The sequence below is a fragment of the Sus scrofa genome, chromosome 18, assembly GCF_000003025.6.
Source record: "Sus scrofa isolate TJ Tabasco breed Duroc chromosome 18, Sscrofa11.1, whole genome shotgun sequence".
Taxonomy (NCBI): domain Eukaryota; kingdom Metazoa; phylum Chordata; class Mammalia; order Artiodactyla; family Suidae; genus Sus; species Sus scrofa.
In genome coordinates, this window is record NC_010460.4 from 48562171 (window position 1) to 48579159 (window position 16989).

A 16989-nucleotide genomic window follows, 5' to 3' on the forward strand; every position below is an offset into this window, starting at 1 on the left:
TGTTTTTTGTTTGTTTTTTTGCTGTTATTAGTTGTTGTATATTTTGGATATGAAGCCCTTGTCGGTTACATTGTTTGCAACTATTTTCTCCTATTCCATAGGGTTTTTGTGTTTGTTTGTTTGTTTTTTAATGGTTTCCTTTGCTGTGCAAAAGCTTGTCAGTTTGATTAGGTCCCATTGGTTTAATCTTTGTTTTTATTTCAGCATACAGCTGTTTCACATCCTTGGTAAAAATGTATTCCTAAGTATTTTGTTGTTTTTGCTGCCATCGTGGTGGGATTATTTTATTTCTTTTTTTCAGATAGCGTTCGGAAACACGACTGATTTCTAAATGTTGATTTGGCAACTTTACTGAATTTATTGTCTAGTTCTTTTAGGTTTTTGGTTGAATCTAGAGTTTTCTGTATATAAGATCATATCGGTAAATATAGACAATTTTACTTCCTCCTTTCTGATTTGAATGCCTCTTAATTCTTTATCTTGCCTGATTGCTCTAGCCAGGACTTCCAGAACTATGTTGAGCAAGAGGGGTTAGAATGGGCACCCTTGGAGTTCCCGTCGTGGCACAGTTGGTTAATGAATCCGACTAGGAACCATGAGGTTGCGGGTTCGATCCCTGGCTTGCTCAATGGGTTAAGGACCCGGCGTTGCCGTGAGCTGTGGTGTAGGTCACAGACGTGGCTCGGATCCTGAGTTGCTGTGGCTCTGGCGTAGGCCGGTGGCTACAGCTCTGATTCGACCCCTGGCCTGGGAACCTCCATATGCCGCGGGAGCGGTCCTACAAAAGGCAAATAAATAAATAAATAAATAAATAAGTTTTCTGCCCCCTTTCTTCCTCACTTTTCCTTCTGGAACTCTAATGATTTAGAAATTAGTTTTTTTGAGATGTCTCATAGATCATGTCAGCTTTCTTCATTCTTTTTCATTCTTTTTTCTTTTTTCTCTTCAGATTGGGCTATTTCAAAGTTCCTATCTCTCTTATTGATCCTATTTGATCTGCTCTGCTTTCAATGCTCTCTATTGCATTTTTCATTTCATTCATTAAATTGTTAAGCTCCATAATTTCTCTTTGTTTTTTTTTTCCAGTTGTTCCTTTTCTTTAAATTTCTCATCTTTTTTTAATTACTTAATTTTATTACATTTATAGATGTACAACAATCATCACAACCCCATTTTATAGCATTTCCATCCCAAACCCCAGTGCATCTCCCTACCCTCCACCCATCTCCTTTGGAAACCATAAGTTTTTCAAAGTCTGTGAGTCACTGTCTGTTCTGCAAAGAAGTTCATTGTGTCCTTTTTTTAGATTCCACATGTAAGTGATAGCATATGATGTTGGTTTAATTTTCTCCTCGTGACCATGCACTTTTTTTACTTCATTGAATTATCTTTCTGTGTTTTCTTGTAGCTCATTGAGTTTCCTTAAAACAGCCGCTTTTTAAGTTTTATTGAAGCACAGTTGATTTACAATGTTGTGATAGTTTCTGCTGAGCAACAAAGTGATTCAGTGGTACATATACACACATCCATTCTCTTTCAGATTCTTTCCCCACACAGATGATCACGGAATATTGGGTGGAGTTTGCTGTGCTGTACAGCAGGTCCCTGTTGGCCAATCATTCCGTATACCTCAGTGTGCATACGCCAACCCCCCAAAACGGCTGTTTTGAATTCTTTATTTTATAAATACTGGATTTTCATGTCTTGTGATTTGACAATTTTTGGGAAATTATTGGGAACCTTTGGTGGTGTCATGTCTCCTTGATTTTTCGTGTACCTGATGGAGTTCAGAGCACACCAGCGGGCACTGCATGCCTTTCATGCCCTTTGGGCATCTTCCGTGCTGCTCTCCTGACTTGCTGCCTCTCCCGGTCAGGAACTCCCTCTGTAATGAGACATGAGAGAGGTGGGTGAGACCTGGCACTCCCGCAGTGGCTCTGCCGTGCCTGTGCGGGAGGAGTCATGGGCCATCTCCTTGGCCATATGCTCTACCTGTAGCCTCAGACGATGCTGGCAGAGACAGCCTGTTCCTCTGTTCCACTCCCCTGCGCCCAGATTCCGTTTTTTTCCCCTCCAGTGGAGTGTGGGTTCTTCTCCTCTGAAAGTCTGGACTTCCACAAAGGCTCTCTCATCTGAAGGCAGCTGTCTCCACCGCCGTTCTGCCTGCCCTCCCAGACTGTAGCTGAGAGGGGCTAGAACCAGTTCATTCTCCTTTAGGGGTTGCAGCAGGTGCTGCAGCCTGTCTGCTTATCACCCGATGCTCTAGTGGGCTAGATTTGCCCTTCCCTGTGAGGCGCTGGGTTCCCTGACTCACACCAAGGCACTGCTGTTTGTGGATGGATGCCTAGTTTTTGTTGTTAAAGGGGAAGACAGAAACAAGGGAGGTGCTGTTTTTTTCTTTTTTATCCACCCATGGCATATGGAGTTCCCGGGCTAAGGATCAGATCCAAGCCCCAGTTGCGGCCTTCGGCACAGGCGCGCCAACGCCAGATCACAAGAGATGTGTTTTACTGCTGTGATGCTGACATCACCTTGGTTTAGTTTTTTTTTTCTTTTTAGGGCCGCACCTATGGCATATGGAGGTTCCCAAGCTAGGGGTCAAATCGGAGCTGCAGCTGCCAGCCTACACCACAGCCACAGCAACACCAGATCTGAGCTGAGCCTGTGACCCACACCACAGCTCACGGCAACCCCAGATCCTTCACCCACTGATACTCGCTGGGTTCGTTGCTGCTGAACTGCAGCAGGAACTCCTCAGTTTAGATTTTTACTATTTATACTTAGTAATTTTTTCCTGAATGTACACAAGAGGTTTCTGGATCAGAGACTTATCATTTACCAGACGAAAAATAACCAGTGAGTGCTTCCCTGTGTCTCAGGTCAGTGAAAGCCTGTGAGGCAGTGAAAGCCAGGTCAAATATCCTGCATACCCCGAATCTGTATTGTAGGCAAAGAATGAATAGAAATACATTTTCTGGGGTTCTCACTGGGGGGCCTGTGTCCTGGCGCTGCAGAGATGCCACTGACCCCACGGCCCCCCAGGGGCTTGGAACTCCATGCGCCACGGGGCAGCCAAGAAAAAGAAAAAATCAGTTTTCTGTGGTTTTTATAAAGGGGAACGAGGCAACTGTCTCCACTTCCCTTTCTGAGAGCGTTTCTCTGGAAATAACTGGCTTTGGAATGTCAGTCAGTCTCCGCCTGAAAAGGGCCCGTTTGTCTTCACTTCTCCCACCGGGAAGTGTCGCCCTGCTCCAGGCTCTCATCTGCCTTTGAAGTGTAGACACATCCCTCCCCGGGTTACGAAAATGTCTCTGGAGGTTTCACATGTATACAATTGTCATTTAACTCCTAAGGTTGCTGTTGGTCCAGAATCCCAAGTTTCAGCAAAATTTGCCCTGAGAGCCCGAACCGTCTGGTGACAAGAAACCGTCTGTCTTCCCCGTAGTCCCGTAGAGGGACGATTCTTGATGAGAATTGTCTATGCCAAATAACAGAACTACAGAGACACCAAAGGGGAAAAAGAGGATAGAACTAAAGGGAGAAAGAAAAAATTTCACAAACACACTGACACTTTAATACACCTTAACAGTTGACGTAGCAACTAGCGATTTCACAATTGTCCAAGGCAGGAAGGTCTGGACAACACTGTCAGCAGCATGTTTGAGAATATTGATAAATTTTCCTTGAGAAGGATCACCAGCAGTGAGTAAGCATACTTGTTTATATAGCTCCTAGCAGCTTTGGGACTTAATGTGAATTTTTTTTATTATTATTTGTTAATCTGATACGCAGACCGTAGTAGGCACTTATTTACATTTCTTTGATTGCTGAGTGATCGGAAATTCCAGCTACATTTCTGTATTATTATATAGTCTTCTCTAGAGTATTTTGTATGGCATATATTTCCCCCTTGTCATTAATTTTTAAATCATCTTTCTTATGTTTGTGTAGTCAAATCTGTCTCTCTCCTCCTTTTTTTCTGTTTCTTTTTTTCTTTTTGGGGCCAAGCCTGTGGCATATGGAAGTTCCCAGGCCAGGAGTCGAATTGGAACTGCAGCTGCTGGCCTATGCCACAAGCAGAACAGTGCCAGATCCTGGCCATGTCTACAACCTACGCCACAGCTCATGGCAACGTCGGATCCTTAACCCACTGAGCGAGGCCAGGGATTGAACCTGTAACCTCATGGTTCCTAGTCAGATTCATTTCCGCTGCACCACCATGGGAACTCCTTGTGCAATTTAAATTTATGGCTTCTTTTGGTTCTCAGATCATTCATAATTTCACAAGGCGGATCCAGAGCAAAATCAAAGATCTTCTACAGCAGATGGAAGAAGGGCTGAAGACAGCTGATCCGCACGATTGCTCTGCTTACACGGGTTGGACAGGTAAGGCCATGGGATGTAAGTAACTGGCATTATGATATGTAAGACTTGGATTTGAACTTTTCTTCTTTTAAAATGACAAAATTTTTGGAGTGCCCCTGTGTGGTATCCGGTTGAGGATTCAGTGTTGTCACTGCAGTGGCTTGGGTTGCTGCCGTGGTGTGGGTTCCATCCCTGGCCCAGGAACTTCCACATGTTACAGGTACAGCAAAATAAAAATAAAAATTAAAAAGTGACAAAATTTTATACACTTTAAAAGACGTCTTGAACTATCTTCATTGATGAGATACGTTATAGTTTTATTTTTAAAGAAACTCTCCCTGCTTGAAGCTTGAATGCCATGAGACTTTTTGTAACACTAATTACCTGACCTAATGCATAGCCTTTTTTGAAAATGTGTAATAAGAGCAAACTTGCTCTAAGGTCAGTTTTTTTTGTTTGTTTTGTTTTTTTTGCTTTTGTGTCTTTGACCTTTGTGATAAAGTGTATTTGCAAGGGATTGAAGAAAGAACTGACACCTCAGAAAATACAATACCATAAAAAGGAAAAAAAGAAAAATCAAAACAAAACCAGAGTTAAATTGGAGTTCTCTTGTGTCACTTCGGGTTAAGGATCCAGTGCTGTCACTGCAGTGGTTTGGGTCGCTGTTGAGGGGCGAGTTTGATCCCTGGCCCAGGAGCTTCCATATGCTCTGGGCACAGCAAAAAAAAAAAAGAAAAGAAGAAAAGAAAAGACTTCCAATTTCTGGTGTGACATGTCAGGAGTTTAGAAGTTGCCATTCTGTCCTAAAAGGTGAAAAGCTGAACATACTAAAAATCAGCATGATGTGGGGTCACAGGACAAATGGCTGCACCAAAAATAGAAGAGAGAGGGACATTGAGAAAATCACAGTTTACTGGAGCAGACACCTATAAGAAGAAACCACCACAGGACGTTAAACTGTACTTATTTTTTTTTTTTTGTCTTTTGTCTTTATAGGGCCGCACCCACGGCGTATGGAGGTTCCCAGGCTAGGGGTCGAATCAGATCTCCTGCTGCCAGCCTACGCCAGAGCCACAGCAACACCAGTTCCAAGCCACGTCTGTGACCTACACCACAGCTCACGGCAACACCGGATCCGTAACCTACTGAGCGAGGCCAGGGATCAAACCCCAAAACCTCATGGTTCCTAGTCGGATTCGTTTCCGCTGCGCCACGCTGGGAACTCCTAAACTGTAATTAATTAATTTCTACAGGCAAATATGAGAGTTAAAAAACTCCAGGAGGACCCGGTCCTGAGGAGGCTCCGATTTGACTCCCAGCTCTGGCTGCCCCTTGCCCCCAGTCATGCCGCTCCCCTCTGCGTTCGGAGAGGGCTGGGGAAGAAGAATGCACTTGGGACTGACACTATCTGACTCTAAGACTTTTTGTAAAGTTACAGTAATCAAAACAGTGTAGTACTGGTGGAAGAATAGGAAAGAACAGAGAGCCCAGAGATAGACCCACTTTGCAGACTCCATCAGGAAGCCTGCCCATGAGTCACTGCGGACACCTCACTGAGGGATCCTTCCAGGTGACCCAGGGTCACCACCAACATTGTGTGTGTTCCTCACCCACACACTGACCCACCCCATCACTGTGTGTGCCCCGAGGGGAGTGGTGTGCAAGCCTTGTGGACAGTTAGTGAGCATAAGGCAGAAAACTGGCTCAACTCCGCAAAATTGAGAGAAAGCATACACCCTTGAGCATCCCTCACTGCCCTCGAGAAAGTAAATAGGAGGCTCTCAGCCCTCAGCCTGGCTTTGTGGAATCAGGAGAAGGTATACAGTCTCAAGAATTCTCCCTAACAGGGAATGGGAAGTATGGAGCGGGCATATTCACAGATAAAGTCTAAGAAAGTCTGAGAATCCCTGGTAAGGCTGAGAAAAGGCCTTTCTTTCCTTAAGGTTGTCAGGAAAGACTGGAGGAGGTGGCTCCATCTTCAGATGCTAAGACAGCAACACAAGACTTCAAGGAACAGGAAAAAACTAAGGAAACATAACACCAGAAATAATTTATAATCCTATAATGAAATAACTTTCCAAAAACCACTCCCACAGAAGTAGAGACTTAGGGTTTGCCTGATAAAGAATTCAAGTTAGTTTTTTGAAGGAGCTCATGAGCTTAAAGAAAACAGAAATAGTAATTCCTGTGTCAGGGCTCAGTGGAAATAAATCTGACTAGCATTCATGAGGGCACAGGTTTGATCCCTGGCCTCACTCAGTGGGTTAAGGATCTGGCATTGCCGTGGGCTGTGGTGTAGGCTGCAGATGCAGCTTGGATCTGATGTTGCTGTGGCTGTGGTGTAGGCCAGAGGCTACAGCTCCTAGCCTGGGAACCTCCATGTGCCATGGGTACGGCCCTAAAAAAAAAAAAAAAAAAAAGACCAAAGAAAACAGAAACACACTTTAATGAAATTAAGAACCTCCAGAACCTGAATTTTAACAGGATCCCCAGTAGAAGAGGCCCTCCCACCCACCTGCTTATCTGTAGCCACTGTGTTCTCACACTGACCTCTGCTGGTCATTATGAGAAGTGCCACTGATGGTTTCTTTGGGGGAGAACAAGCAAACAAGCAAGAAAAGCAGTTCGTCATTGATTTAGTGGTACGCTTCGGCAGTGTACTGGGCACGGTGGCAGAAACCCCATGCACTGGAGATGAAGGGGAAGGATACATCTATATGCACAGAGTAAGCGTAGCTAGAGATGTCTGACAAAACAGCCCACGCGAGAGCAGCCAAGATCTTGGAGAAGGACCCTGAGCTCACCCCTTCTCAGGAGCACCCCAAGATCACAACAATCTGCAGAGCAGCCATTGTAGAAAAAGACTGAAACCTACTAGAAAAGACCTTCTGCAGCTAAAGGCATAAAGAAGGAACCACAGGTCCGGTAGAAGAAATGAACTTGCAGTATAATCAACTCCCATACCCCTGGGTTGGAGACCCACGAACTGAATTATATCACAGAGGTTCTCCCACAGGAGTGAGAGTTCTGAACCCCACGTCTTCCTGCTCTAGGAAGAGGAGCCCCCCGAGCATCTGGCTTTGAAGGTCATTGTGGTTAGATTGCAGGAGCTCCACAAATTTGGGGGAAATAGAAGCTTCGCCCTTAAAGGGTACACACAAAGTCTCATGCACACCAAGGGTAAAAGCAGTAATTTGATAGGAGTCTGGGCCAGACCTACCTGTTGGTCTTAGAGGGTCTCCTGGGGAGGCAGAGGGTGTCTGTGCCCCCAAATTCCCCCTCCGGGGGGGGGGAGATAGACACTGGTGGAGGATATATTGGGGAGCATTCATCTGCATGCGCTGTCCTGGAGGCTAACATTTTGGCTCCAGTACTGGGACACTTCAGGTCAAACAACAAACTGGGTGGGGATATAGCCCCACCAATCAGCAGACAGGCTGCCTAAAGACTTCCTGAACCTACAGCTAACTCTAGACTCGCCCCTGGACATGACCTTGCCTACCAGAGGGCCAAGATCCAGCTCTGCTCACCAGGAAGCCTGAACAAGCCTCTAGGCCAGCCTCACTCACCAGTGGGCAGACAGCAGAAGTAAGAAAACTACAGTCTCACAGCTTCAGACCAAGTCCACAAACACAGGCCAGACCCTGCCCTGGGATCAGCTGGCCCCTGGGCCTAGGGGACAAGAAAGGAGTGCACTGCTGGGACATGTAGAACATCTCCTGTAGAGGGCCACTTCTCCAAAGTCGAGATAGGTAACCAACCTATCACACCATAAAGATGCAAAGAGCAATTCAGACAGAATGAGGCAACAGAGAAATATGTTACAGATGAAGCAGCAAGATAAAAGAACAGAAGAACTCACTGATGTGGAGATGGGCAGCTACCTGAGAAAGCATCCCGAGTGGTGAGCATAAGGATGATCCAGTAACTTGGGAGGATGGATGCACAGAGTGAGAAATTTGAAGTTTTTTAGCAAAGAATTAGAAAATTTAAAGAATAACCAAACAGAATTAATGGATACAGTAACGGAAATGGAAGATACACTGGAAGGAACCAGTAGTAGACTAAATGAGGCAGAAGATTGCATCAGTGAGCTGGAGGACAAAGTGGTGGACGTCACTGCCACCAAACAGGAAAAGGAATGTAAAGAATTGGGGACAGTTTGACATCTCTGTGACAACATCAAGCATGATAATAGTCACATTATAGGGGTCCCGGAAGAAGGGGGGGCTGAGAAAATAATTGAAGAGACATTGGCTGAAAATTTCCCTAACCTGGGCACAGAAACAGTCACCCAAGTCCAGGAACACAAAAAGTCCCATGTGGTATTGACCCACAGAGGAATCCACCACAACACATTATAATCAGAATGACAAAAATGAAAGAGTGAATATTAAAAACAACAAGGGGAAACCAACAAATAACATTCAAGGGAACTCCTACAAGGCCAATAGCTGATTTTTCAGCAGAAACTCTGCAGTCCAGAAGGGAGTGACATGTGTACTTAAAATGATGAAAGAAAAAAAAAAAAAAAAAAAAAACCCTGCACCCAGAATCCTCCACACGGCAAGGCCCTCACTCAGATTTGATGGAAAAATCAAAAGCTTTACAGACAAGCAAAAGCTAAAAGAATTCAGCACTACCAAATCAGCTTTACACCAAATGCTAAAGGGACTTCTCTAGGCAGAAAAGAAAAGGCCACAACTAGAAACAAGAAGATTACAGACTGGAAGAGCTCACTGGTAAGGGCAAACCTGCAGTGACATTAGGAAGACATCCACATGCAAAGCTAGTAGGGAGGTTAAAAGACAAAAATGATAAAAATCACGTATATCTGCAGTAAGCATTAAGAGATATACAAAACAGTTTGATCCAAAATATGATATCAAAAACAGTAGTCATGAAAGGGGGATTAATAAATGCAAGGTTTTAAAAATACATTCGCAATTAAGAAGTCAGCAACTTAAAACAATCACATATAGACTCATGTGGAAAAAGCCCGTGGTAACTGGAAAACTAGAAAAGTCTGTAATAGCTATACACACAAAAAAGAAAAAGGATTCCATAACACTAAAGATAGTCATCAAACCACAGGAGAAAACGAAGAAATTTGCGGGCGCTGGCGGGGAGACCTACAAAAGGAAATTCAAAACAATTAACAAAATGGCAGTAGGAACATACATACATAGTGATAGTTATTCTAAATGTAAACAGACTAAATGCTCCAACCAAAAGATACAGACTGGCTGAGTGGATACAAAAACAAGACCTGTATATCTGCTGCCTACAAGAGACCCACTTCAGATTTAGAGACATACACAGATACATGCAGAAAGTAAGAGGATGGAAGAAGTATTTCACACAAATGGAAATCAAAAGAAAGCCAGAGTTGAAATACTTAATATTAGACAAAGTAGACTTTCAAATAAAGACTGTTACAAGAGACAAAGACAGATACTACATACTGATCAAAGGATCAATCCAAGAAGATAAAACAATTGTAAATATAACCAACATAGGAGCACCTCAATATATAAGGAAAATATTAATGAACATAAAGAGAGAAATCATCAGTCTTCTAACACCCCACATATATCAGTGGATAGATCGGAAAGAAAATGAATAAGGAAATACAGGCCTTAAAAATGACACATTAGGAGTTCCCATTGTGGCGCAGTGGTTAACGAATCCAACTAGGAACCATGAGGTTGCGGGTACGGTCCCTGGACTTGCTCATTGGGTTAAGGATCTGGCGTTGCTGTGAGCTGTGGTGTAGGTTGCAGACGCGGCTCGGATCCCGTGTTGCTGTGGCTCTGGCATAGGCCAGCGGCCACAGCTCCGATTGGACCCCTAGCCTGGGAACCTCCATATGCCCCTTGAGTGGCCCAAGAAACAGCAAAAAAAGACCCAAAAAAAAAAAAAAAAGACACATTAGACCAGGTAGACTTAATTGATATTTATAGAGCACTCCATCTAAAAGCAGCAGAATATGCATTCTTTTCAGGTGCATTCAGAACATTTTCTAGGATAGATCACAGCCTGGACCACAAAGCAAGCCTCAGTGAATTTAAGAAAACTGAAATTATATCAAGCATCTTTTCTGATCACAATGCCATGAAATTAGAAATCAACTGCAGGAAAAAAACCTGCAAAAAACACAAACATGTGGATACTAAACAATACACTACTGAACAGCCAATGTGATCACTGAAGAAATCAAAGAGGAAATTGAAAAATACCTAGAGACAAATGGAAAGGAAAACACAATAATCCAGAATTTTTGGGATACAGCAAAAGCAGTTCCTAGAGGGAATTTTATAGTGATACAGCCTTACCTCAGGAAAACAGTAAATATCTCCAGAAAACAACCCAACCTTATGCCTAAAGCTACTAGAGAAAACAAAACCCAGAGTTAATAGAGGAGAGAAATCATAAAGATCCGAGCAGAAGTAAGTGAAAGAGAGACTAAGGAAACAATGGAGGAGCTCCCATTGTAGCTCAGTGGGTTAGGGACTTGACGTTGTCTGCTCGAAGATGTGGATTCAATCCCTGGCCTTGCTCAGTGGGTTAAGGATCCAGCGTTGCCTTAGGTCACAAGTGTGGCTCAGATGTGATGTTAGAGTGTCTGTGACGTAGGCCAGCAGCTGCAGCTCCAATTTGACTCCTGGCCTGGGAACTTCCATGTATTGCAGGTACTGCCATTTAAAAAAAAAAAAAAAGGAATACATTTAAACTTGCTTTAATTTTTTTCTACCCTGCATTCTTCTTTTTCTCCATTTTTAAGAAGCATATCCTGTCATTTGAAACACAGGCTTTATGTAGATTTTTTATGTAGATTTTTATAATGTGTTCAAGGTAAAAAGAAAAGGCAGTAGTAATGCTTTTCTTTGGGGTGGGGAATTATTCCAGGCATAGCCCTTTTGTACCTTCAATTGTACCGGGTCACATGTGACCAGAACTATCTGCTCCGATCCCTGGATTACGTAAAAAGAACACTTCGGAATCTGAACGGCCGGAGGGTCACTTTCCTCTGTGGAGATGCCGGGCCCCTGGCCGTCGGAGCTGTGGTGTATCACAAACTCAAAAGTGATGGCGAGTCCCAGGAATGCATCACAAAGTGAGTTTTTAAAACTGGAAGTATTTCCTCCAACTTCTCAGTCTTATAGAAGGATACTCAAAAATGAATTTGTTTTTTAATTCATCTACTTTTGCAAACAGATCTTTGCAAGAAGTGAAGAGTGTGTATAATAATCTTGAGCATAAATAATGGTGGGATCATAGGCTCCCTTTCTGTCCAGGCACGTGTTTGCCTTCATTTGAGGGAGGAATACAGCATGTTTTTTCCTAAGTAATCTTTGGTTGCCTTCAGTGAATGAAAGTTTGCTTATATGCCTTGGATTCACTCTAGTAACTAAGTTATTCTTAGGTTCAGTTGTTAGGGAACAGTTGGTGAATTGTTTCACCTATTGGTTTAGGTTCTCTTTTGAAGCAGCAAAAATCAGGGCTCACTGCCGTGGTCTAGTAGAGTGTCCAACACTTGCTTGTCTGTTTATCTTCATTAGAGATGGGGTGACTCAAGCTCATTTCCAAGCATTGGCTACATTTTAGTAACATTTCGTTAAGATTTTAAATCACTTTATTGTAATTCTGGATTATATCTTATACTTTTTAGATATAAATGTGGAACTTTTGAACAGAAAGATCTTTTATTATTGATTTTGATATCTGGGAGATGTTTTTGTTTGGTTTTGTAGGGGGGAGTTTTTGTTTTCCTTTTTTTTGGGGGGGGATTTTTTAAAATCAGTTTTAAATTCCAAATAATAAGAGAGAATTCCTAGAGTCGTAGGGTTGGTTACAGTTCCAGGAAGAGACGTTTTAGACATTGGCTGGGAAAACAGAGTTTTTCTTGCTGGGCAGACTCCTGCAGCTCCAGAGAACCATCGTCTGCCGCGACTCGGACCTTCCCGATGAGCTGCTTTTCGGCCGCGCGGGCTACCTGTACGCCTTGCTCTATGTGAACACGGAGATGGGTCCGGGCGCCGTGTGCGAATCAGCCATCAAAGAGGTACCGAGGGAGCGCGCCCGCCGCCGGGTCCCGTCCCCCGCGCAGCCGCCTGCCAGCACCCAGTTACCGCGGTGCCTGGACGGACTCTGCTTCTAGGAGGAGTCCTTGCCCAAGATCGCTCGTAAAATGATAAATAGCTCCCGTTTTTTCCCCCCAGGGAAGGTTTTTCTTTTAATTTAGGCCTGTGTTCATTCACCTGTTTTTACTCGAAGCAAACAGCAGCTTCGTAAAGAGAGAATGTCTCTTTCCTTTCCTTGAGGCGTCTGAACTGGGAGGCAGTCCGGGCAGCCGCGCTGGGGACGCCCTTCGTCTGTCTGGTTCCGCCTTATCCTGGGGCCGTGCCCTTGTCCGCGTGACCAGAGTGAGCCGAGCGCCCTCAGCCAGGGGCCCGGTGAGGAAGTGGCTGGTGAGCAGCTTCCTTCGAAGGCCGAGAACTCGAAGTTGCCCACCTCCCACTTCCGCACCGCAGCCGGATGGTTGTGTGCAGGTGTCTGTACCCCCGGAGCCAGGTGCCTGGCGAAAGCTTCGGAGCACTGCTCCCGGGAGGGCGCAGGGGGAGAGGACGTGGGGAAACATTTAGTGTCTTGGCTGCCTCGTCGTTACCGATGTGATACTCTTCTTTTGATCTGAAACCCTGTAACAGACCTCATTTCCTTAGCCTTTCATCAGTGAAGCCAGTTCCTCCCGCCTGGGAGATGAAGGGTCCTCCCTCAGCACCCGCTGGGGAGAGGCTCCAGGACCGCCCCTCAGACACCAAAATCCCGGGATGCTGAAGTCCCTTCCATAAAGGGGTGCAGTGTTTGTGTGTAAACTGCACGACCTCCCTGGACTTTAAATCTTCTCCAGGTTACTTCGAATACCTTGCACCCTGCAAATGCTATGTAAACCACTGCCCATGAGCAGCAAATTCAAGTTCTGCTTTGTGGAACTTTCTGGGATTTTTTCCCAATATTTTTGATCAGAGGTTGATTAAATCTGTGGGTAAGGAACCCACGGCAGATACGGAGGACCAGCTATACTTGCCAGTCTTCCGGGGAAAACATTGAAGCTACGGAGCAACTAAGTCGTGTGGGGTAGTTTTCATAGGAAGGTTTCTGGGGCTCCAGTAACCTGTTCATACAAAGACCTTTTGATTTCTTGGTTCTACTTCTTAATATACTTTTCTGCTCCGACATCATCTTCTGATTTCTCTCTGCCTGTGTGTATGTACGTATTTATAAATTGAAGACAGCAGTGTTGGCTACAGACCGTAAAGATTTTAGGTTACGTAATCTCTCTAAAGGCATATGTTACTGTTAATTAGACTAGAACAGACTGCGTGTAAGTTTTTAGACTTAAGCCGTCTCGCCTCTGTAGGTGGTCGATGCTATTATTGATTCGGGCAAGACTTTGTCAAAGGAAGAAAGGAAGGCCGAGCGCTGCCCCCTGTTGTACCAGTGGCACAGGAAGCAGTACGTCGGAGCCGCCCATGGCATGGCTGGGATCTACTACATGCTAATGCAGGTGAGCGAGCCTCTGCAGTACTGATGCAGTAGCTACATTCCGCAGAGTTAGCTCGGATGGGACCTGGGACTGAAAGCGTGCTGCAGACCAAGTGGGCAGCCCCTGAAACAAGGGTCCTTCTCTGAGTCATGGTCCTTGAGCTCTGTGTGGTCCCCAAGCCCTGAGCCGTGAGCACGTCCCGTGTGCAGTTCTGTGCTGGGTTAGGTGTCTGTTGCCCACACTTCACCATGTCCTCCTGCTCTTTTTAAATTATGTTATGGCTTCACCCATGGCATTTGGAAGTTCCCAGGCCAGGGATTGAATCCGGGCCACACCTGCAATGTACACCACAACTGCAGCAACGCCAGATCCTTAACCCACTGCACCAAGCCAGGGATTGAACCTGCAGAGACCCAAGCTGGTGTTGTTGGATTCTTAACCCAGTGCACCACAGCAGGAACTCCATCTCCTGCTCTTTTAATAGAGGAAAACCTTCAAGGAGCAGAAAGGCCTTCTAGAATCCAGACAAGGGCAAAGACCTTTTGGTATTCAGATTCCCCCAGCTTGCTGTCAGTTGTGTTCAAAATTTTTAACTGGTTTGTTGCTGTGGCTGTGCTCTTGTCTCTGAATCATCCCTGACATCTGCTGAATTAGATACTGATTCTTCCGCCAAGCAAAGACCATACCCCAAATGTTGCCTCACCTGCTTCCGGCCTTATGGCCTGCAGGTCCCTTCTCTGCCCATGTGCAGCCTGCAAGCAGGCCTCAGAGACGTCACGGCTCAGTTGCTGACCACTTCGGTGAAGCCGATACCACAGTGAAGTGAGTCCCTGCCCATTGCATATAGAACGTTGTTTACACTATAGTGTGGTCTCTTAAGTGTGCAATAAATAGCGTCATCTTTAAAACACATGTATATACTTGAATTTTAAAATATTTTATTGCTAAAAAATGCTTAACCATCCTGAGCCTTCAGTGAATTGTAATCTCTTTGTAGTAGTAACATCAGAGATCACTGATGACAGATGACCCTAACAGATACAATAAAAACAATGAGAAAGTGTGAGATACTGCTAGAATGACCAGAATGTTTCATGGTGATAAAAAATGAGCAATCGATGTTGAAAAAATGATGACGATAGACTTGCCTGATTCGGGGGTTGCCACAGACCTTCCATTTGTTTAAAAAAAAATCAAATGAAGCGCAATAAAGAAAAGAACAGTAAAACAAGGTCTAGCTGCACTTTTTTCTTTCCCATTAAGCCTTTCTTTGTTCTCTCATACCCGTAACAGCGCTCAATAAACTTGTGAAAACTGCAACGCTAGTGAGTCTGGGAGCATGGATTCACATTTAGATCTTTTTAAGTAAAAGCCCATTATAGTCCTTTTAAATTTTTTACTTAAAAATTCCTTTTTTAAAAAAAATCTTCTGCATCATGCTGCTACTCACTAGAGAAAGTAGGTGGTCGTATCTGCACGGGACCGAAACTTCCTTTTACAGTGATTAGATATCTTTGTTTATTGTAGAAAATAAACAATGCCTACATTCCAATTTGTGAAGTTTGTTTATAGTGTGGGCACACATTTCCAAAATAACCAGAACTCCATACTTCCTTTAAAAATGACGGTGTTATTCTGGACGGTTGGTAGACGCTCCATTTTTCTTTATTTTCCCAAATAATTGTTTTAACAGTGGCTTTTGAACCTTTTTTTTTTTTTTTAAAGTGGTAATACCTTTAGGAGAAATGTAATCAAATGAGAATCACATTAATAAAAAATAAGCTAATTTAGCTTTAGGTTTATTAAAAAATAAACCTAATTTTTTAGCTATTACGGGGTTCCTTGAGAGAGTCACAAATCATAACATTTTCAGCTCATTGGCTCTTAAAGTGGAAAACAGGGAAACACTGTTGAATAAGGATCCTGTTAAGCTGTGTCCTCGTGGTCACTAAGCAGCGCTGTGCCAGAGCTGGTCTCAGAGGGCCGGCCGCCCACACCCCTCCTTGGCATCGAGCCTGGTGCCAGCCTGGGGGTGCAGTGGCTCCATGCTTGGTTTCATTATGCTCAGAACAGCATAAACAGAAACTTTCAGAATATCACTTAAACAGAACTCCACTTTCACGATGACAGGATAAAGAGAGTTGCCTTTTGAAAATCATCTCAAAACCAGGAAGACAGACACCCAGCTTCTTTGATGAGACTCAGAGACTTCTGGAGCCCCACCTGACAAACATGTAGGCTGAGAACAGATGAAGGGACTGTAGGTGACCCAACAGGACAGAGATTGATGGTACCAGCTGTCTGAGGAGGATGCCAGCCAGGAGCAAGCCGGTTGGTCCTGCAGAACCCCAGCGCTCAGGAAGGTGGAGCTCCATGTGCCGGAGTTCCTGCTGTGGCACAGTGGGTGAAAGATCGAGTGTGGTCTCTGCAGCCGTGGCATGGGTTCAGAGAGTTAAGAATCAGTGCTGCCACAGCGTCGGCATAGGTCAAGGCTGTGGCCCAGATTCGATTCCTGGCCCGGAAACTTCCGTATGCTTCGGGTATGGCCAAAAAGGGAATTTTAAAAAAAGAGAGAAAGTGCCGTGTGCCGTTGAAGGCGGTGCCAGTCTGGTGTTTGGGTGGGGGTGAGGTCTGGGCCGCTGTCTTTGGTGGCCTAGCTGGACCTCTGCAGTGGGGTCACCCTGCAGGGAGGTGACTGGAGACAGCAGAGGTGGTCTGGGGAATCGAGCCAGTTCTGTTAGCTCCAGCACGCCAGGCGTAGAGGCGAGGTGAAGGGAAGCACAGAACTGGCAGCGGGGCTTCACGACTGTCCACACGGTCGGTGGGGAGACCTCCCTGCTGCCACAGCCTGTCTCCCACCCCAGCACCCTGATTTATAGGAGTTCCCGCTGTGGCACGGTGGGTTAATCGTCTGGCTTGTCTCTGTGGAGGTGCCGGTTTGCTCCCCGGCCCGGCACAGTGGGTTAAGGACCCAGTATCCTGCAGTTGCGGCTTAGGTGGTAGCTCTGGCTCAGATTTGATCCATGGCCCAGGAATTTCCATATGCCGCAGGGGCAGCCAAAAAAAGAAAAAAAAAT

The 16989-nt window shown here is 44.9% G+C and overlaps 1 protein-coding gene across 3 annotated transcripts in view; it reads left to right on the forward strand.

The window, feature by feature from the left end:
* The window catches only part of LANCL2 (LanC like 2), a 42304-nt gene that overhangs the window by 11419 nt on the left and 13896 nt on the right, over positions 1-16989 (forward strand). For all 3 annotated transcript variants that reach the window (XM_021079342.1, XM_021079344.1, XM_021079343.1), the window contains exons 2-5: positions 4269-4386; positions 11275-11482; positions 12283-12430; positions 13787-13933. In XM_021079342.1, the coding sequence (XP_020935001.1) occupies positions 4269-4386; positions 11275-11482; positions 12283-12430; positions 13787-13933 (621 nt within the window). The remainder of the gene's footprint in view (positions 1-4268; positions 4387-11274; positions 11483-12282; positions 12431-13786; positions 13934-16989) is intronic.